At 39.9% G+C, this 23,858-nt stretch overlaps 1 protein-coding gene across 1 annotated transcript in view; it reads right to left on the reverse strand.

Annotated features, from left to right (window-relative positions):
* Positions 1-23,858, reverse strand: part of IL1RAPL2 (interleukin 1 receptor accessory protein like 2) — a gene marked incomplete at its 3' end in the record, with an annotated part of 337,194 nt that overhangs the window by 145,909 nt on the left and 167,427 nt on the right. Inside the window, exons 3-4 of the mRNA XM_082770490.1 lie at positions 18,943-19,216; positions 4,198-4,384 (exon numbers count right to left, since the gene is read on the reverse strand). Of these exons, the coding sequence (XP_082626616.1) occupies positions 4,198-4,384; positions 18,943-19,216 (461 nt within the window). The remainder of the gene's footprint in view (positions 1-4,197; positions 4,385-18,942; positions 19,217-23,858) is intronic.

A 23,858-nucleotide genomic window follows, 5' to 3' on the forward strand; every position in this document is an offset into this window, starting at 1 on the left:
AAATTGAGCACTGAAGCAATTATCCCTCTTTCTAATAGGTCAAATTCAGTTACAATGTAGTCAACTACAGAATACCTAAGATGTGCAATTCCACTGCAGGTAACAGTGTTCACGTTATCTTTCTGTCTCCAAAGCACATAACCTTGTCTTGCATGTGAACTTCAGCTAACAGCGATGAAACACAATGCTCAGAATCCAGATCCTTTCTGCTGTGCTAAAAATCTGAGCTTATTGTTGTTACTAAATTGCACTGACATGGCTTGAGACTCGTGTGGGGAATGGATCTGAGCAGGAAAATGGCGTAAAGCCCTTTCTGATTTGCACTTAATTTTCAGACCTATTTACAGGGGCAATGGAGTTGCATCAACCACCTTCTTGGACTAAGTAAATCTGAAGTCTGGGCAGAGAATATGATTCAATTCCATTCAATCCTAATTTAGAAGGAATACAATTCTAGGAATAAACACAGTAAGCATATTTCAGATACGCAACCTTGCAGTGCAACACTGGAAGACCCTGCCATAAATATGTTACCAGTTTAACAGTCTGTATATTTATTCTTAAAAGTACACAAATGAAGAGACTGAAAAGATGCATTTTCATATGCTTTATAGTTTTATATCCTACATGGTCACAGTAAGAAGGGCAACATCTTTACTACCATAGAGATTAATGATTTAGCACGATGTTTGTGCTGTTGTGGTTTTACAGTGAGAAATCGTTCCACTGACTCCCTTTTCTTATCTACTTAAAACACTTCATATTAAAGAACGATTTATAAGCCTCCCATTCCCAAATTTTAGCTAATTACTTTTTGTCTACCGACTATATGGGCTTTTTAAATATGTGTTGAAAGTGCCTCTTTTGCCTCTTTTATCCTGCCTCTTTTTTTCACAGACCAGTTCAATCCACAAAAAAAAAAAAAAAAAAAGGGCAAAAAAGAGGAAGATAGAAAATGATAAAGATGTCTATTTAAAGCAGAAAACAAACAACAACAAAAAAAGGCCAGGATGAAGTGAATAAAGAAAAAAATAACCAGTCTTTATTTTGAAGAAACAATCTAGATTTTGCTGTCAAAGGTCTACTAATTTCATTAAAACAGTAAGTGCCCAAGTATATGACTGTTGCTTGCTTATCCAATTAATTGTTTTTTTCTGCTTTTCCATTACGTTTACCTGCTGGGAGAATGTAAAAGTTTCTTCTCTAACCTATGTATCCTCCACAGACATTTTAAATGTTTTTTTGTTTATTTGTTTGCTAGTTTGTTTTCCCCCCAAATAATTAATTAGAGAGTTATTATGCTGCTGCTGCTTCTCTTCTGGGAAATGTAAGTGGCAGCATCTCCACACCTCTATTTTTTGTAGGGTAAATAACAACTATTGTCCTTCACCCACCATTTTGATTGTTTTTACAGCCCTTCCTTCATCCTACTAGTAGGCAAGAGGTGGTGGAGATGGATTAAGGCTCTGCATGCTAGATGTAATATACCTTTTTCCTCTGCCAGTTGATTTTTCTTGAAACTGCTCTTACTGTTAAATCCCATTCATTCAATCGTGCCTTGGCATATACATTTATTTCAAAAAAAAAAATCCTTATACTTCTTGTCAAAACAGTTCTAATGGGCCTAACAGAGCTGTGTGTATATCAATGGCATTAACTGTGGAAATCTTTCAAAAGAAATATTTCACGCACTGTAATTCTAGCCAGAAGTGAAGTTCATACTACTGTTAAAAAAAAAAGCCCCGATAGCAAATGTTTTAGCATTACTTATTGGGTGTGTATGTAGAAATCTACTCAGGCATAATTATTTTAAGAGTGTATTTAAATTACAGTTAACTCCCTCTAAATTGATGCAATTATTGGCTCTGATTCATTAATCTCCCCACACAGAGAAGGCTTCTGGAAGGCAGGGCGAGTCCTGCACACTGTGAGCTGGCAGCACTGGTGTCTTTTCTGGTATCAGTTCATCAGTCAGAAGTCCAAATTCCCCAGCTATCAGGGGACTGACAGGCTCTCTCATGTCCACAAGGATTTCTCTTTTCAGCCAAAGAATAAAGGAAGAACCTTCAGGACTTCCTCATATATATTTATGCACTATATATATGGACAATTTATACTCTCCCCTTGAAAATCTTCTCTAAATATTTCCGCATAATGAAAAGCAACTGCCTCCAATGCCTCTGCAACAGATTTACATGGGAAGATGGCTGACTATACCTTCATGGAGACGTTAAACTCAAACACAAAGTTAGAGGGTAATAAACTGAAGATCTACTCTATTATGTCTGAAAACAAATGCATTCTTTGGGAAGTGAGGATCAGGTCCTAAACTGGAATATCACATTACACTATTTTTTGGGAGAAGGGACCTGCTTTTTTTCATACATATCACCTAATGTAGCCTGATTTTAAGTTCTAGACTGCAGTTTCTAGGGGTAACCCCAGTACTCACCATATTATCTTGAAATCTATGTAATTATATATTTTCTACAAACTAGACTTCATCTCTTTTCAAGAAGCAGATTTCTATTAATAGTTAATACTACTATACCCTCTAGAACATTTTTCTAAACTCTGTTTCGGGAATATGTTTCATGCTAAAACCTTCTGCATAATATTAACGTTGACATTTCACATTACTGAGCTTCCTGACTCCGGTCCAGACAACAGAGGTGTTATCTAAAAACTGAACTGATAGCACCTCATTGTTAATTATGAATAAGGAGGTATTTGTAGTAGGTTATTCCATTAACGTCTCTTTGCATTATCAAGCCAGACTAAAGACTGTTGACCTGGACTGTCTGCTATTATCCAACCGTATCAATTCCCATCAATTTCACCACAGCAATGACGTGTCAGCTGCCACACTCCAGCCTGGTGTCACACAACCTGTGTGAGCAACCCAGGTAACACATGTGGCTGTATGAAACCAAACCTCTTCCTTCCCCGTTCTTGGACAGCACAGAACATCAGTGATGTGGGGCTGGACATGCATCTTCCTTAGACTGATTTCTGCTCCATGACAGCTGAAGGTTATCCCTGCCAGATTATTTTTGCAGCATGCTATTGCACAGAAGAGATCTCAGTGCTCAGGTGTTCAGTAATACCCAGGTAGACAGGGGAACAAGCAGCTTTTCTTTGGTACCATTTTTTCTATTGAGATTTCAGACCTAAGTGAATACAAATATTTTATGCATGAACAGCACTGAAGAGAGTCACCCATATGCTGAGAGAAACAGCTTCAATGGCTGAAAGAAAATTTTTGTTTATACCTACAGTGGGTTATGGCACATTTTGTTACTATAAGCTAGAACATGTGAAATGTCTGTAGCTCTGCATGTAATGCTTATTTCACACAAAATAATCATCTTTAAAGAATGTTAAGGTTGCTAAATCAAGCAAAAATTTAGAATTTAACTGCTTTGTGCATTTCTGTCTTCATTACCTAACAAGGTTCGTCCAAAACTCATCCTTCTCTTATCCCTGTAGTCCAAACTCTATATTTCACTGATCCCACTGAGATCTTCCTCTTGTCCAACTATTATTTCTTGTTCCCTCTGACTCTCATCTCTTTATTCCTCCCCATTGTTTCCTGCAGCTCCTCACACTCAACAGCTTTTCAAATATCAGACTTTGGTCCACATCCAGACAGCATGTAAAACTTGCCAAGACCTTGGTATGGTCTTGGTACTTGATGTTACCTGACAAACAACGTGCATTTTAGCCATTGTTCAGTTCTCTTGCAGAGCTACAGCAACACAGATGTTCCTGCTGCTTCAAGTGCTGTGTGATACTTGATAGGCCTTAGAGAAGGCACAGCCATCACACTTACCTGCGGAGTAATAAAAGTATCTAGCAGGCTTCAGTTAAAATTAACAGACCTTGGTAAAATTATTTAATGAACCTCAGCAAAACTAAATGTATCTCTGTGAAATTACCCAATGGACTTTGGTAAAACTCAAATGGCCTTGGTAAAATTACCCAACAGATTTCATAAAAATTAATTGGGCAGCACTGCCGAAGCTGGCAGTTTTGGTAAAACTTTGGCTCCATTTTAGGTTGCTTCCCTTTGTTTCTCCTAGAGCATCAGGTATGGAGACATCTCACCAAAGTGAAAACTGGCACAGGGCACAGTGGTTAAAAAAGTGGAAGTTTTGTATAGCTTCAGCACAACAGCAGTAACACAGCAATAGTTACCTTGTACCACACAACATCTGGCTCTTGACTGGCTATTTTGTAATCCTCAATATCAGGACAGGAGATTGTCTTTCTCTTAGTGACTTCTGATTTTTCCAGATATCTGATCTTGCTGTTGTAGCAAAGCCCAGATTCATTCTCAGCTACCGTCAAGGACATGGACACCTTCATGCAATATGTTGAGTTTCTGCAGGGACAAAAATATGATGTCATTTATCTTACACACACACAAACACACACACATTGTTATTATTATTATTTTTTTTTTTTACCAAGTCTGTTTCAGTACAGTAAGTTTCCTTGTTAAACACTGATCTTCACAAACACGTCAGCGACACATTCAAACAATGGCCGTCATACTGTGCATTTACTGCATTACTAAAAGATGTAAAGGCTCATTTCCGGCTTACTACGAAGAACCCTGCAGAAATTTTGTTGACAAGTGATCCAACCCAGCACAGCAGCTCTTTTGATCTTGCAAGCCTACAGACAGGAAACTGTTGCCACCTCAAATGTTGGTCGGGATGCACTGATTCATCATTCCCATTTCCTCTGCGTGCCACAGGCACTCCTCCTCCTTCACCTTCAGATTTCACACCAGTATGCAGCACTTTAACAATTACGATGAAGGGTTATTGCTAGCTTGTGCTAGATGTTAAACATCATGGAGATAGAATTCCTCCCTCTGAAGGAACTGCCATATAAAATCCTACAGCATATGATGGGGGGTTGACCTTGTCCAGCTGCCCACCCAGCTGCTCCCTCACTCCCCCTCAACAGGGCAGGGAGAAGAAAATAAGATGAAAAAGCTCATGGGTCGAGATAACACAGGAAGATCACTTACCAGTTACTGTCATGGGCAAAACAGATTTGACTTGGGAAACATTATTTTGATTCATTGCCAACTAAATTAGGTTTAAATGCATGAGAAAGACAAAAAAAAAAATAAAATAAAACACCTCCTCACCCCTGATTTTAACTCCTCTGTCTCGCTCCCACTAGCGGCGCAGGGGAAGGGCATGGTGGCCATGGTCAGTGCCTAACAGCTCCTCTTTACTTCTCCTTCCTCCACACTCACGCCCTGCTCCACGCTGGCTCCTCACAGACTGCTCCAGCGTGGGCTCCTCTCCATGGGCTGCCGTTCCTTCAGGGCACATCCCCGGCTCCACCATGGTTTCTCCACAGGCCACAGGGAGCCCCGGGCCTGGAGCACCTCCCGTTGCCTCCTGCCCTGACCCCGGTGCCACAGGGCTGTTCCTCACACTTTTCTTCCTCACAGCTGTGCAGCCTCTCCTTTTTTTCAGATACATTTCCCCCGAGGTGCCCCCAGGGCCACTGCTGGGCCCAGGCCTGCCCTGTGGTGGGGCCGCTGGAGCCGGCCTCTCCTCACAGCGCCCTGCAGGCTGCTGCCCCGCCTGGGCACGGGCCCCCAGCACACGTGTTTAAGTCAACTGACACATTTTGGCCTTAAAATATTGAAAAATGCAATCCCTTAGCAATTAAAACCATTCCCTACTCTATCATGAAAGATTCCTGATAGGGTTAACAAGCAGAGTGGTTTGTGAGCTGTCTAAGCTTATTTTTTTCTTAGTATCAGGCCACAATAAACACAACCAAGCCAGCTCCTGTGCCTCATGATCATGAAAACAGGATTAAATTAAATTCCTTCAGACTCACATCTTTAACAGAGTTATCAGACACACAATAAAAAACCTAAACCAATGTTTGTTGTGGTGTTACTGTAAAGCATTTGCACTTTGCACAGGATTGTTGCAACCCAGACTGTCAGCTTCTGGCCTTCATTAGGTGTGATGGCAAGCAGAGTCCTTTAAAAGCAAACTACAAAGTACAAGCGACAATATAATGAGGCTCTTCCTCCCATCGTGCATCATTTTTGTCATTTTAATTGACTACGCCATAACCAAAAAGCCTGGAGTACATCTGACATGCTGGGTGGTTACTCCCATCAAAGGGAGCTGTGCAGTCTCTTGTAGAAGATATTACGGCTTTGCTGCCGCCTCTTCCATCGCAGCTCTGCTGCAAATGACTTCAGTGGCATGGCAGACAAATTTTGTTGTGCCCTATGCATGTGGAAAGCGATCTATCAGTCAAACTTTGACACTAATGGTACTGGATGCCTACTCCCTCCAAACGGACTCATGACAATGCTTTGAATTAAAAAAAAAAATAAAAATCCTGTGTGCTCTGTAACAAGTCTTTTTTTAAGACATGTTTGAACAACATGTCACCCTGTCAAGTGAGCCCGTAGTTAGGAAGAAAATAAAAAGGCCTAAAGGGGCACTTCATCATGGCTCTAAGCTTCATGCTAAACAAGTGCTGACAGAACAGCGTGCAAATGGCTTGTCAAAGGCATGCCGTGAGCAGGTATTTGCAGAAGATGGCATCTGCAACGCAAATCAATGAGCGATCTTCTGAAACCTTCAGCTTTCAAAGTCATCAGAGTTAGGTATTCAGCAGAACCAACCATAACACGGGGCTCCCAGCCGAAGCATCTTACATCTCCCCAAAGGGCCTTCTGCCAGCCTGAGGCAGGACTACTCTAATAACGGGGAAAGTGAGGCACAAAGAGACACACAAGAGTGCAGGACAGGTCCCAGAGCTGAAGTCACCTTCCAAATTTCAGATTAGCCCTCTTCTACCTTCACACTGTCCACGAGCAACAAATGCCACTGACATGAAAATACACTGCAGGAAATACTGAATTTGCCACGCACTCCATCTTCCTGCTCCCTTATCTTCACAACACCACGTGAACATTCATGTAATAAAGTCAGCAGGTATTTTCTCTGTCCCACACCTTAGAGGAGAAAGGCTCTTGGTGCACTGCCATGCTCTGTTTCAGCTGAGAGGCTATGGAAAAGTCTCATCCTCACAAACTACACGAATTGCACTTTTACTTGAAACAGAAGTTATCTGGACTAAACAAGATGCGTCATTTTAGTGGGCCTTTTCAGAAATACCTACATGATTTATGGAACATAAGTCAGCTTTCTTCTAAAGCTACCTGCTTTTGAATAGGGTTGCCTTCTTTGTAAGAAAATAAAACATACTTGGAAAATTTCAATGCTTTCAAATACAGCCCTGAAATCCACAAAAAATGGGTATGACTATGTATAATCCATAGTAATAAATCAGGAATGATTATTTAACTTTCCTGAATAACTATGAGTATTACTGGGGGAAATAAGGTCACATGCTCTTAGTAATAATGATCAAGGCTAATCAAGAATAACGACTTTGAATAGCTGACCATTACTCAGTGTTATTTAATAGTACTGTATTTTCTGCTAACAATCTTGCATTATTTAGATTGCATTTTGAACAGTGCTGGAGACTACTTCTATTTAAAATGCTTCCTGGAACCACGACCTAAAAACGTAGTACTCTTTTCACTAGTTACAATTAGAATTGAATAGAATTGAGTCAACTAAGTGCCTGGTGAGCACTATCACTTTTGTTCATACTCCATAACCAAGACAATAAATCTGTTCAGATTCATGATGAAGAAAGCCCTCCCTCACTAAGCCAACAGCAACAGACTTGAAAGCTTTATGAATGCTTCTTCATCAGCCATTCACATTAGCACTACTGATGGTAATTCAAAAAAGAGCAACTTCTGCAATTGCAGGAATTCCAGTTAATAAAGCAACAGCCTTCCTTTAATCTAGTCAGTTTGGGATAACAGTTCCATTTCAGTCATGTGCAAAACAAAACAGCAGTTTGATCAGCGTTGCTGTTTTTCTCAGTTTTGAAGCAGAAGCCTTGGAGTCACTGTTTACAGATGATGCGAGCCATTCCTTCGTTTGCTAGGCAAGCTGATCCCCAGGTTGGTACAGAATTCACCACACAGTCCTCTAAGCAGGGTGGTGGGTCTGCGTTCACTTTTCTTGGAGATTTCTGTGTCTACTACCTTTCTATCAGCCCAAATGCTATGAGACAGAGCTTCCTAAGAAGATATACAACCTAGATTGGAAAATAATGGTGCAGGTCACTGAGGTGATGGAGACTCACCTACAGAGGTCCTTCAGGAAGCCCATGAAGCCGCTGTGCTGGGATGGATCCAGCTCTTCCTTTCCAACTGTTTTCATGACCTCTGGTTCTCCTTAATTGAGCTGCATTTGTTTCTGGCAATGTCTGTTTTTTGGTGTTTTTTTGTTTGTTTTGTATTTTAATAAAGATATGCAGACTGGCATGAACCCTCCTTTTCTTGCTTTTTTTTTCTTCTAAAAGCTAAGCAAATGGCCTATTATAGGAATTACAGAATTGTAAACCAGAGAATCTCCTTTTGTTTTCAGTACATGGTCATGGAACTCTGTGGAGGAGGTCAGTGCTCCCAGCAGTTTGCAGACTGGCAGGGCAGGCGAGCGCATTTAATGAGAGAAGCTGGAATGTGCAAGAAACAAAAGGATCAGCAAAGCCAGTAAGCTGGGTTTTGCTATCAGAACTGGTGAATGAAAGATCAAAAAGGAGGTGGATGCATCTTCCGGGTGGTTGGGGAGGATGCTGGAGGGCTTGTGATGGTAATCACAATATCAAGAGAGATTGAGAGTCATATACAACTCAGAGTAGAGAATATTGTTGACTACATGGAACCCAAAGGAACCCAAGAGACTGCAGAGAGCCTATTTTCCACATGTATAGGAAATAAGCCAATGAGTTTTGAAGTGTGTCTTTTAATAGTTTGTGTTTTGTAAAAGGTATCCAAAGCGGTCATCCTCCACGGGACCCAATTACCAGTGGTTTCCTTGTTTATAAGCAGTAGCAGTGGTCATATGAGGAATGGAAAAGAAAGAATCACTCTGCAGCATGAAGAAAAACATTGTAAAGTCTTACGTTTCCACACAAACTAAGATTTATAACTAAGATTTATAATTCTCTATTTCAAGGAGCTAGTTATAAGCTGGGCCTACTCTCTGGACTGAAAATGTGAAAAAAGGTTTAGCTTTGCCAGAGTTCACAAAGCAGTTTTCCTCTGTTCTGTGGCAAGGCATTCATAATTCCCAGACCACCTGGAACTGGCTCTGAAACACAAACTGAAGCCAGCTCAGAATCCAATAGAAAGACACAGGCAAAAACAAGGGAGCTTAACAGGTCTCAAAACAAAAGCAAGCAAAAATATGAGTTTGGCTTCACTTCAAAGCAAAGACAAGAGGAAAAAAGGGAGAAAACAGAGAAATGGTTAAGAAGGGCATTTGAAATTGAAGTGGCAATCCCTAATTATTTTTTACTTTGTTTGGATTCAACACAATTCATCAGCCCTAAAGCTGAATTCAAATTAGAAAAAAACATTCACAACTTTGACAAAACTGTTTTCTTCAGCATTTCTGGTTTCTACCAGGCAGGGCGGTTTGTTAAAAGAGTCAAGTAAAACAATTTTGTCTCTAGTATGCAAGGGACATATTCTCTTCTCCTGTTTATCAACTGTCTTATAAAGAGGAAGTTGGCAAAGTGGATGAATATTTTATTCATACCTACTAATTGAAAAACACCCTAAAACTAGAATTGCATACTTATACAAGAGGATTTGCATTATTATTATTATTTTTAATTGCAGTCTCAGTTTTCATTCTATATTTATTATTATTATTAAAGTTCTAAGACTCCAATGTGGTGGTAGATCCAAAAGCTGGGAAGTATTAAAGCAATTCTCAGGAAACAGCACAGCTCAGACTTAGACCTCTCCCAGTATACCTAAACACTCTGCCTGTCTGTTTTAATGACTTTTTCCACTGGCTTAGTGAAATACTGATTACAGGTCTGTGTAAGCCATCCCCTGCATTTATCTTTGCTCGTTCTGAATTAAATGAACAACAGCAACAACATCACCAACCCTTTTTATCTGTCTTGAGGTCCAGAGCAATTAATCCACTACCAGCTGCTATTAGAATGCGTTACCAGCTTTCAGACTCAATTGAACAGTTGATGGTTTTCCTCTCTGTTCATGAGAATTTGTATCATTTTATTCCAGATTAAATTTCACACTTGACAAAACTATTACCAGGTCATTTTATTGGAACCTGAGATTGTTTCACCCAGATCAATGAGCTCATGGTTTGCCAATCTTTTTAAAGACAAGTAAGTACATTTTTTGTTTGTTTGTTTAGATGACATAAGTGTAGCCTCTTTCCTAAAAACGAACAAATAATTTTTTACTCTTCCAAGGTTTCACTCCAGCATTACCTTATTTCTCTGCAACTACAACTTTTATGTGTCTGGGGTAATTGCCTTGAAGAGATCAAATTCCCACTTGTGGTGTCAGAGGTTACAAATAATCACAATTATTTTCAAAGTTTTGAAATTACCCCATGTGCTACATTATTTTCTTGCTATCATTTTGTCAAGTGAAAGAGCAATACCTGAAGTGGAACAATTCAATGGTTTAATATTGTAGATGTTCCCTGAACCGTACACCACGAAGTACAGTGATTCCGTGGCATGTGTGTGTGATACCTGGCCTGGGTGCAACTCCAGACACCCCTGTCTTGTAGTGCTTGCTCATTTGCTTTTATAACTGCAATTCTAATCCCAGCTCCTATTCATGATAAGAAAAAATCCTCACTCCATATTAGATCTCCTTTAACATCTGACTGGTTTTCAGGATCCTGGTAGTAAAAGAAGATGTCATGGAAATACGATCTCAGAAAATTAAGAGCAGGATACTAAAACATGTTACAAATCCAATATTCTTTCATTATTTCTACCTCCTCCGAACCTCCAAGAAACCTGTGTTGTGAATTCAGATGGAAGCGCCATTCAAATGCCCGTTTCTTCAGGTAGAAAAAGTATTTTGTGCTGAGCTAGCCATCACTCTTAAGAATTTTTAGTCCTTCTGTACATCTTTTCTTCTCAGACTTAATCACCACACAAGATTCACTAGAGACAAGATGACGATTTGATTTACACATACTAGATGTCCCAGAGGCCTATGTCTTACAATGAAGAAAAACTAAAACATCACTACTTAAAAGACAGAACTTCTGAGAACTTACTGAAGGGTAATCTTAAAAGGCTTACAGTGATGACAGCTTGAAAAACAGATATCCAAGGATGTCTCCACAAGTTAACATTCAGGAATATAGTTCTCCAGAGAACTCACCAGAGTTCTCACCAGAGGTCTCACCAGAGGCACTTAACTGCAAGCCCTGTATTTCTCACAGTGAGTTTAGCCCTGTTTAGGGAGTTTTTAGGCTTCTTGGATACTGGGACAGAGAAGAAAAGATGTTTGTATCTAGCAGTTGAGTAAAGTTTCTCTCAGTTCAATCTACCTCATTAAAGTTTAGATAAGTTTACATTTAAGTTGGATTTGAGCTAACATCCTTATTAAGAAGGAAATGTGACACAGAAATGTCAGAGCGTGCCTAGTGCAGCCAGTGATATAGGCCATAACAGCAAGCCCGTGATTTGAAAACACAGGAATTATCTCTAGCACCATATTTCTTAAAACTCTCTGAGAACAGGAAGCGGCACACAGCCTGATTTGCACATGGCTAAATGCCTGGGGGTGCCACTTCTTTTCTAATTGCCTTCACACAAACAAACAGTGGTCCTGCTGAACTCTGGATCATGACAGCAGCAATCAAAAACCACACCAATCACCAGACAGTCATTACAACAGGGACTAATTGGGCCCAGGGGAAACTCTCCTAGCACTTAAGTTGAATCACACAGGTTAACAGCGCTCCTTACTTCCTTTTAAAGTCTTCAAGAGTGTTAGTTACGAGAAATAAATAAGTGAAAATATAATTAAGAAGAGAGAAAAAATGCAGAAGCCCAAAGAACACAAAGCTATCTCAGCACATTGCACCTATGCTCACAAACTATCTGGTCTCTACCAGCTTCAACACATCCTGTTCCAGCAGAAAAAAAATAAAAATACAATTGCCTGGGATTGCTATTAGGGAAAATTTCTTCCTTGCCCTCAAGTATTACAAAGCAGCGTGCTGCCCCGAAGTTTGCTACTGTAAACGACTAAGACCCTTTCATTTATTTTCTAATAATTTTCTAGTAGAACTCTGTATATTACTGTTAAATTATATTCTTTTACTGAAAAGACCCATTACGAATGACATAAATCTGAGGCACAGGGACAACTGCTTCCATGAAGGAATATATTAAGAAATCCCCTTCCAATAATTTTGCGTTTGCAATACCCTGGTTCTGAGAGCATTGAACATTTTCTCCTTTATTTCTTCCAACCCACGCATGGGTGAATTAGTGTATCTATTCTTTGCTTTATTATTAGGCACCTAGTGCATAAAGCAAAGGTTGAGTTCAGGATACCCATTAGATATGTCTGCACTGCTAAACCTCACTGATTTTGTTGCCTGAAGGAATAAAACCTGTGGAGTATATCCTTCATCATGTATGTACATCCTATTTGTAGATGCAATGAGGAAAAGCAAGCCCCCTTCAGTTTGTAAACAGGCAATCGAGCACATAAAACAATGGAAGTTATTATCTGATGGGTTATAAAAAGAATGCTATCATGAATAAACATGACATGAATGTCATTATGCCAACTGGCAGGGAGAGCTGTCTGAGTTCTGCAGCTGAGTCCTCCTGACTGTGTCTCTTATCTTAAGTTTTGTATTTGTTTTTTTTTTTTTTTGCCAGAAAAGAAGAAATCACTTACCAAATACCAGTTTTATTCCCTATGTATCTGTCACCTTGTACTTTGGGCATGATGGATTTCCGCAGGAAAACTTCCATTTGCCTGTCCTCTCCCAGGACGCACACAATGTTGCCTACTGACGTTATGGTTACAGCTGGCTTTGATGCAGGTTTCAACAGGAGTGGTACGTGGGTAAGCACATTCTCCTCCTTTGCTGTTTGGAGAACAGCAGGGAAATGAACCCCCTGACATGCTGGAGAAGAGAGGGCTGAGGATGGTTGAATAATCTTGGCATTCGGTCTCCTGAAGGCAAAGATTACTTGGCGAGGAAGCGGTCACTCCACTCTGTATCCTTTCTCCCAAGCAGGCAAGGTTTGAAGCCCACCAGGGAAGGCATTTCATCCGTGAACAACCAGTGACAGCGAGTCAAAATGTTACTGATGCACTGCAGCATGCAGAGCTCTTGCTCCAACAATCTGTTGGGACTAGAGGGTAATGCCACTCATTTTGATAGGAACTAAAGCTGGGATTTTACTACTAGGAAAACTAAAGAATACGCAAGACTCTTGTGTTGCTGGATGCTCTCCAACTGCAGAGCAACACAGACATTCCTGCTTGAAGCCCTGACTGTTCCAGCTTCATGTCAACATAAACACTGGCTTTCAGAAAGACAGAGGATGGATATCTTCTATTCTAAATCTTTAGAGAAGGAAGGTGAGTGAGCAGTATGCATATCACCATGAAACAAAAACAAATATTTGTTTCCCACAAGTGTGTCAAAAGAACATGTAGAACTGATTTCTCTCAATAAACACTGTCATCAAAAGGATTTGCAGGAGCACCATCAGTTTTTACATAGTTTTAGACAGAAAAGTAGAAATATTCTGATTCTACTTTCCTTTGCATTTAGATAATGCCAAAACATTTTATCTCAGTAAGTTGAATTTTATTTTATGATGAATCATGCTGACTTTATGTTGTATCTGCCCTAACACTGTATTCAAGTATAGAATACTATATTATTATAGGGATTTTGTTTATACGGAATCTGTCACTTTTAACAGGGGAAGTGTCACACGTTTTTAATGTGTGACATTTAATGTTAACATCACAAAGTGCCTGGGAAGAGTAAGCCCTGCTGTACCCATGCTCTTGTTCTATGTGCGAAATTTAACTGACTTCTCCAAAAATACCTGAGACAGTACAGCTGTGAAAGCTATCAGATACCAGTGTGCAAGTATGAGAGGTAACTAGGAGATACGTAGTACAGCAACTACTTAGATGTGCTCCTCTTGGATACCAGATGACAAAAGACTACTAGAAGGTATCATCTTCGTACCTTTTCAGAGTAACACGATGCTCAAATGGATTTGAAACATAAACCAATTTTGCTCATGAATTGAGCACTGGATAAAGCCAGAAAACATTCTGCAACAAGAAGACACAAAATGACTGTATTAAAACACATACCAGAAGAACCACAGAAGATGGCTGCAGAAAAAAACAACCTTACCCCTCCCCATTTTCACAGCATGGTTTAGTCCGATTTTCCTGTTTGGTCTTAAAGACCTGGAAGAAGTTTTCTTTCCTTTCACTTGGAAGATGGACTTCCAGTGCTCTGAAAAAAGTAGCACAGCTTTTCCTGGGATCACGGGTAACTACTGTAGTCCAGGCTGCAGGCATTTGAAACAAGTTCCTCAACTCCTCCTCACACCCACTGAAGCGAGAGCACAAAGGTTATGCCGCAAATTAAGTTTTACTGACAGCACCTCTAGGCTGTCTAAATCTGATTTTGATTTGCTGGTCATGCGCTTCACAGACATTCAGAAGCCTGAAGGCTTAAAATCTACTATCAGTCTATGTTATTACTGCTCAGAAAGGAATATTTCAATATTTCACTGATGGCCTGATGAAGGCTTGATTCTTCTGTGCATGTCCGTGGCAATGCTGTTCTCCATTAAGAACTGTACAGATAGGAACAAAGTAAGGGAAAAGGATACACAGATTTCCTAACTTGATTTGTTGGCAGTTCTCTGGCATCAAATGCAGGTATTAAAGATCTGCAGGCTTATTTCCTTACAGGCATGCATGGAGCCCCCATTTGCTATTCTACCTCTGGTACAGAAGTCAAGGCTTACGTCCATCACTCAGTCTGGTGACCAAAAACCCGTACCTCCTGCTTACCCTGCACCCCTCAGGCCCCAGACTCCTTACCTTCCTGATTCTTATTATGGGAATTGAGTTTATTGTATTTTACCAACTAATCAACAGCAAATAAGTATCAACATTTTACCACTTTTTACTGATCTCGCTTGCAAAGCATTTATTGTATTTCAGTTTATTTTGGAGCTGGGCCCAGTTAGAAGAAAGGCCTTCAGAAGTAGCTCCTTGCTGAGGGCAAAGGTACAGCTAAACTTTGCTGAGATTTCTTCTTCAGCTCCTCTTCTTTTATCAGGAGATCCAAGTAGGCCCTGTTCTTCTTCACTCTTTAAAAAGCAGTGCCTTTTGACACAGAAAAACAGATGTATTTGTGCAGAGGGCAAAAGCAGCACATGATCTGGCAAATGAACTTCCTCCACACTCAGAACTTTGAGGCCACCCTATGCTTTTAGATCAATTTTAGCTTCCTTGTTTGCTTTGCTTTCATCTCTGAAACCTTCAGTGAGGAGGATGTTTCAATCCAGAGTGCTGATGTGAAAATCCCAGAAAAACAACCTCTGTAAGAGAAATGCTGACAGCTTTATCTAAAAGTAGCATTGGCAGGTGCTGGAAGATTAACGGCATATCCAAGGCCTGTACTGCAAGGAGACCTCCAGAATGCAGCATTTCCAGATTGTGCACTGAAGTCTTGACACAAATGTCCCAGCATTTATCTGGGAACCCTAACGAAACACACTTCTATCCACCAGTCAGCAGCCCTGACAAAAAAGTCACGTGTGAACAAAGCAGTTGCATGGAATTTATGAGGGTTACCCAACGGAGATGAACTCCACATTAATTTAAAAGTGAAGAATCTGGATCCCTTAATATGCCATGGCCATGCTTAACGCAGGAGAAAAATACTACCCTTTGGTTTCCATCTCAGTGTCACCTCAACGTCAAAACATATCGTGAGAAGAGAGAAATAAGGTTTAATGCAACATGAATTTCCCGCTATTACCAATACACACCTGCCTATGTAACAATGTCTAATCAGTTAATAAAGGAGAGGCAATATTTAAATTCTGCTCCCAGAACTCTCTAGCCTGAGAGTAGCAATCTCTTTCATTGATGCTGCTCTAATACACTTTAATTTTGTTCAGCATTATGAGTTAATTTACAAAGCAGGCGTCAGTACTACTGAAATGACAGTTTTGTCATTTCAAGAATTCACTGATACATTTAATTTTTATCCATTTCTAAAATCGTTGCCATATCAAGCTTGCCTTCACCTGCTTGTCCCCATCCTTTTCAAGCAGCTTCTGACAATTTCCTTCCAAGTTGCTTCAAAGATGAAGCATGCCTTGAACCTGTAAGCATCCATGAGCAACCAAGAAATGGAGCTCCTTGAAAAACACAATTTTATTAGGATCGTGAAGAATCTTTTCAACAAACAGGAAATTCAGTGAAAAGTGCAATTGCCATTTTCCCAGTACAGTTCTCATGTTTGCCAAGTTGTCTTTGAGTGGGGAAAATATAACAAGCTGGGGGAGAATAAACCAGGATAATTGTTGCTATTGCCTGTGACACCCGTTGTGTACAACTTGTTAAAAACCCCTGGTGTTCAATTCCATTCTTCTGTCAGAGAAGATCTTCCCAGTTGAAGCCATTAACTTTGGGGACTGGGACCCGTTGTCCCCACTTAGCCTTAGCACCGTGTCTGAGCACCTCACCCCCTAGTGCCCTTTTGTAAAGAAAAGTACATATTTCAGACCAAGAAACAAAACAAAACAAAACAAACCACTTCAGTCAAAATACTCTCAATCAAAAACAAAACAAAACAAAACAAGACTTCAGAAGCTTTACATTTTTCTGGAACTAAAACCCCTTTCCTCCTATTTATTTTTTTTTTAAATTCAATTACCAAACCAAAAGACTCAATTATGCATGCAACCTTAGGCCCAGTGTTGCATACTGATGGACACGGTGACCTCTTCATTTCCAGTGCATTGAGTTCTCTCTAAGGTCTTTATTCATTCAGTCTACAAAAGAAGGCGTTTGTAACAGAAACTGTTAATGTTTCTAGAAAATAAAATCAGATCCTAGAATTCCTGCTCTCACCTGTGACACAGATCCTCACCTTTTCTCAAAGCAGGTGATCCTGGTTAATGACTAAAACACAAACATCTGCTTATCCCCTTCTTAAAAAATGGATTAAGAAAGCTGAAATTACACAGTTAATGGGGTGGACAGTCTACCACAGACCTGTGGTCATATTTCAGAACTCTACCTCTAACCTAATTTTAATGAAATTAAAGTAAATTACTATTGCTATTTCCTCAGCTATTTTAAGCCCCGTGCAATTTTATAGACAATAACAGCAAGGATACATTACCATATTTTTGGAAGAAAAAATAAGTTAATTCAAGGAAGAAATATGGTCTCTTATGTGTAATCACTACATATAATAATCTGCACTCCCACATAAATCTGAAAAAGGCCAAAATGTCTGCAATTATGTAAGTAAGTTCTAGCATAAACAGCAAAAACATATAACTGACAGGGAAGATGATACTGCTGTGTAATGCCTTCCAAGAAGCATGTCATATAGTTTTTATCTGAAAATTAGAAGAATTCATGAATTATTTAACAACCTTCCCATTTGTTACCAAAAGTACTTTGTCATGTAAATGAGCAAAGGGTTTTGAAATTTCCCAAGTAAAAGTGTGTCCCAGAATTTGATTCAAGATCAGTTATTCTTTGTTCACATAGGATTTGCATAAAATTTTCCAGTAGTATTAAACTAGTAATTTGATTAGCACTGCAGCTATATCTTATGAAACAAGTATGTCTCTCCTGAAACATGTAAACCACTATCTTCCCGTAACATTTCAAAACCATGGAATTCACATAACCCCAAACCTGTGATGGAGCAGCTAATAAAGGAATAATAAACTCCAAAGGCTGCAACACAGACTGAATAGTGAGTCTGGTAGATGCAGCTGACAGTCAAACTGGGTATTGGCTCTTCCCATTACAAACCACGTACCACAGCACAAACTTTGACTTTAGCACCATTCTTTAGGATCAGAACAGAGGCAAGTTGAGACAAGGCAGCAAGGCAGAGATGGAGAGAGCACAACTTCTGGGCTCTTAACAGTGTTGTTATTTATCTGCAAATATTTTATATTAAATTCACCAAACCTGCATATAATTTCAGTATGGAACAGCAGACAAGGATAGAGCAAGCTTCATTCTCTAAAACCAAACAGTTTAACACTGAATCATAGGAAGTATCTGTAAACTCCTTTTAATTCAAAACTGGATCATTTAAGGGATATTTATTCATTCACTCTTACAGACTCCTCCTTTTTTATCCTCTCATTTTAGGCACAGAGCTGGTATCAACATCCACATGATGGACATCGTGAGCTCCAGCACATACTTCATTTAAGGATCATCCAACAGTTCCAAAATACTTGAGACAAGCATTACCTTACACCACCTTACCTAATGAGGCCGGCTTCACGTTATGACAAATCTTAAATGTATATTAAAACAAACATTTTCTCAGAACCAGACAGAAATCTAACTCTCTATGGCCTAAACCTATCAGAATAATTTAAACTGTGTCACAAAATTACCAACTTTGAAAAATCATTTATGACCTTTGGCACTCATGAGAATTTGAGGATTACTTAGCCAAAATACTTAATGCTTTAAGAAGCATCCATTTATGAGGGTTTATGGCAAAATGTAAGTTTGCAAATGTTTAATTGTAGCTATTGGAAGAGGTAACTATAATTACTAGGGAAACTAATTTTTACAACAAAGCATTATGTGACAAAATTATGAGAAGGCAAATACTGAGTAAGTATTAACTGGAAGACTATCTCAATCATGAAGCTAAATTGAAACATTTTTCAAATGAGACAATCTACACATTCTTAGTGATATTTTAACACGATACCCACCTTAGAACACACGTGTAGAAACCACTGTCTTGCAACTCAACCGAGTGAAACCATATTGAATCTTCATCCTTGCTCATCCTAACTTCAGAAAATATAATGGGTTCTTCTAAGTCTCCTTTGTTTTTGTACCACATAAGCCTAAGACCTGTGCTTTGGGCCATGCTATAATTAGTTCTGATATAGCTGTAGAAAAGGGCACATTTCACTCGGACTGGTTCACCTGCCAAAGCCATGTATGTCTTGAGATCCACTGACCAGTCAATGCAACCATCAACTGAAAGCAAAACAATAATAAAGACATATTAGATACAGATACAATTCTTCAAGACAGCGAGAGGCAGCCTGTGAAATGCAAAACAATTAATCAAAAGAAAAAAACCTTTGTTTTAGAGCAGTGTGATAAACTTGTGGCAGCTATTAGCAATCAAAAGCATTTTATACGGTTTTCTTAGTTACATGTAAATGTAAAATGTGCAGGCTGTAAGAGCACATTATTATTATTAGAGCACATTAGACCTGCCCGATTCCATTTCTTTAGAACATCATTACCTTCATCCACTTTCACTAATTCTTTAATAAATAAACCAAGTGTTTTCACCTTACCTACCTGCTCTAATAAAACAATTCTGAATTCACTAATTCCTTGTTGGAGGAAAATGTCTGTTGGCATCTGACCCCAATTTATCCCTTAAAACATTTCCCTCCACCTCTGCTAATTATGTTACATAAAAAATAAGAGATGTGACAATTATTCTCTTCCAAGGCAGTTACACACAGTTGTTTTTTTCCTACAGCCTACTCAAACTATAGAGAAAGAATTATATACAATAGAATAAAACTACAACATTTTATCAATGCAATCAAGCTTAATGCAGATATTGTACAAATATGAAAAGGAATCTTTTGATGTTCTGTTCATCAAAAACTTTTGAAACAGCTTTCCTTAGCTAAAAAAAAGGTTTGATACTTCACTTTAAAAATGAATGTGTCAGCCAATTTATTAAAAGATTATTTCTTTCTACATTTTTTCCTCCCATTACTTTTAAATCCTTTTGGTTACACTATAATCCTAGTACCTACATATCAACACATAATTCCCCTCGTGTATCAGAGACTTTTTAATTCAATCTTTTGTATTCTTAGAAAAAATGGAAGCCTGAAAGTCAACTGAGAATATAAGCAAAAAAGAAGACAGCAAAGCAGGCTGTCAGCAGGCAAATACATTGCCTAAAATCAATGCACTTGATCTAATATATATTTTGTGGAATTTATTGATCATTTCCAGCTACATGTAACTGAAGCATCTTTATCCTTGATGTAACTACCTCAAATTCAACCAAGTAAGGATCAAGTTGCCTCTTCTGCATTTACAGCATCAGTCCTCTGACTCTCAATGTTGGATACTCTCATATGCTCCTCATTTCACATACATCTTCAATAGCATTCCCTCATCAAGTGATTTTTTTATTTACTTCCTAAGCACAAGTACTACGCACAAATTTGTATCCATAGTGGAATACCAGATCTAGTACTTTTTAGTGGCTTTTCTTACCTTTAAATTATGCCTACCATTTTTTCAGGCTTCTCTTGAATCACAGAATCACAGAATTGTCTAGGTTGGAAGAGACCTCAAGTTCAACTTCTGACCTAACACTAATAAGTCCTCCACTAAACCATATCGCTAAGTTCAACATCTAAACGCCTTTTAAAGCCCTCCAGGGATGGTGACTCCACCACTTCCCTGGGCAGCCCATTCCAATGCCTCACAACCCTCTCAGTAAAGAAGTTCTTCCTAACATCCAACCTAAACCTCCCCTGGCGCAACTTTAGCCCATTCCCCCTCGTCCTGTCACCAGGCACGTGGGAGAACAGACCAACCCCCACCTTGCTACAGCAAATCCTTCAAAACTAGCCATGATAAATGAGAGCTTTTGATTTCCCCAGTGCAGTTTATCAGCTTTAATTGTACCATGACCACATGAACTGTGCAGCTGAACCATATTTTAAACCTGCTCACACATTTCTTGTACATAAACTTCCATGCAACATCTCGGTAAAACAAACTGACACAGGCTCAGGACGGGAGGACCAGGACCCCGTTACTCCAAACTGTTTGTTTAACCCAGCAGCTGTCATAGGGTAACATAAGGGAGACCCTATGGTGCTTCCAGCCAGAGCGGTATGTTTCCTTTCTCACTGCTGCAGCATCAAGTTTGGCTAATTACTACCCAAAAAATCACATCGTGAAGTATTTGTTCTCAGCACATCTCTTCCATGTGTTTAAGAGCCTTCATTACGACCAAAGCTGTGCGTTGTAACCCAGTCTCTTGCTAGGACCACATAAAATACTGCCTCTAGCTATGGTGCTATACAGACACGGACAAGCAGCAGCACAGCTGGAAGAAGTACCCCAATCTCCCTGCTCTACAAACCCATCCAACCCATTTTTTCAATAAAGCGTGGTTCTAACCTCATGAATAATTTTATACAGGTGGCTTTAACATCAAGTGGTTCTCAGTGTACTCCATGCAAAGCCTCCTCACATTCACTTTGTGCCTTTTTTAAGCCCTTCTCTTTCGGCTGGCACGAGTTTACAATTAAAAAGCACTGCAGAGCTTACAGCCTCCTTCTCCCAGCAAGAGATGTCAAAGGAAAATGCTGAGATCTCCAGATTGCTCATCCTCCTCCTTCAGGACGTACAGATATTCTCCGAGGCTTCCGTTCTCCTGTAGTTTAGCAAAGTCACAGAAGTCTAAGGCAATACGTAAGCTGAAATGAATAGGGGTGCCCAGAACTGGAATTTAAATCCCAACTAATTCAGCTGATCTAATTAATTCTGTCAATCTCCTGTCAATCTAATCCTGTCACATCATCTAAAGCTTTCAAACTTACGCTGGTTCAGCAAAGTTAAACCACAGTGAAGAGTAACTGACATTCAGACACACGTGGAAAGCCTCTAGGTCAAGCAGAAAGGTGCCAGCTTTTCTGCTGTATCGCAGAGCAGAGTCACGATTACAAATAGGAAGTCTGGTTCTGATCTAACAGGGAAATCCAACTTTAGAAGCTGAAAACGCTGCTGTTTCCAATGCAATTTCTGCCACAGCCACGCCATCAGCTTGTCAAAGCGCAGCTCAAAGAAACATTAAGCACCCTTCGGGGGCATTCAGTCTGCCTCACCTTCCACTCTTGTGAAAATTTCTTCTAGTGTGTGCTTCTCTACTCTTTTACCTCCAGCTGCTAAAGTTTTACAACTGCTTCAGCACAGAGCAATGGATGAAAGACACCGGAATGGCAATTTGTAGCCAAGGCACTAGAGACACCAAAACCCATCTCTGGCTGCCCCAGCAGAGGGCTAGAGCCGGCCATAACCATGCTTCAGCGGGGTCACCAACACAGCGAGCTGACCCCAGACCTGCACCTGCACTTTCAAAGGAGAAAACGAAAATGGAGAGGAGAGCACATGGGGAACAGAGTAAAGTAACCATTCATTATAGGTTGCGGATGGCACCTGCAGAAGGGAAAAGTCCCGCAGAGCGCCTCAACTAAATCTTAATCAGTGGAGAAAAACTAATCAAACAAGAGATGACTTTTACCCTTTTTTTCCTCGTTAAACACACCGCCGGGAACGTTTCCTCTTATGAAGCTGTAGAGGCTAAAATGTAGGTCAGGCTCCCTGCGCTCACGTGGCAGCCGGGATTTTTCCTCCCGCCGCGCCGTCAGTCAGCGGAGCGTGTGCTTTGTTGGATTAATTTGGAGTATTCTCCGAGCTGTCATCACGAGTGACGGGAGCTGCTTAGGTGGAGTTTAGCACTCCATTATCGAGAACAAAGTTTGCTGTCATTTTTGTGGGGCTGGCTCTCAATGTGCAATGTGATCAGGGTGGTAAGAAGACAAAAGTAATGGCATTAGAGAGAGGCACTTATTGTATAAAAACTGTACATACATCTTTTCTCTGCTACCCAATTATTAGCTGATCCCTAATAAGTGCCTGATTGAAAGCCCATTCAGATCAAATCCCCTCTATTGTGGGAGTATTTTAGACACTTTCAGTAAAGACAGTTATTTGAAATATGCTCTAAAACGTAGAGTATTGAGAGGATGTGGAAAAATTGTCCCACTTCTGGCCTGGCTTCCTGAGGAAAGGAGGTTTGCCTGCCTGTCCCCCAGCCCCACCAGAGCTCCTTCTGGCCCCACTGGCTGATCACAGCCCTATTTCGTAGCACTTGAAAGGGCTGAGGCACAGAGAGAGACCTGCCGTGGCCCCGGCAGGGAGGGAAGTGCTGCCAGCAAGTACAGCAGCAGCTGATCATGGTGGACTTGTCCCTGGTATTATCCAGGACCACCCCAGTTATCTGTCCAGCCTACTGCAACCTGCGGAGATGGTGAGCTGAGAAGGAAGGGTCTGAATTCATCAGACACGTTATAGATTAAGTTGCCTGGCGTTACATTACCGTACGTCTGTGTTAGCAGTCACCCCAAGTGCGCACAGCATCTCCTTCCCCAACGCTTCCTGGTAATCTGCCATTATTCTTATTTTAAATAAATCCAGTTGTCGAGGGATTCTAGATGCATTTTAAGACGAACCACAATAATTTATGAGCAATTACAGAAGAGCATGTACATAGTCTCTGAGTAATTTGTCTTTCTGCTTGCTGTCATATAAATAATTTTTGCATTGCGAATCTGCCTGTAATAATTTTTGTTGGGATCTGTCACCTACAGCAATTTATATCACAGGATTGTTAAACATGCTTGCCCGTTACCTGAAATCTCATTTTAAATTGAAATCATCTACAAATAAATGATTAAAAAATAAATATACTAGCTAATGTGTTAAATTTATTGCTCCACAAAGCAAGAAATGCTTGTGACTGTAAATATTTAGCCAGAAAAACATTCCTCTGAGTTACATTTTT

The sequence above is a fragment of the Aythya marila genome, assembly GCF_965140915.1.
Source record: "Aythya marila genome assembly, chromosome: 13".
Lineage (NCBI taxonomy): Eukaryota > Metazoa > Chordata > Aves > Anseriformes > Anatidae > Aythya > Aythya marila.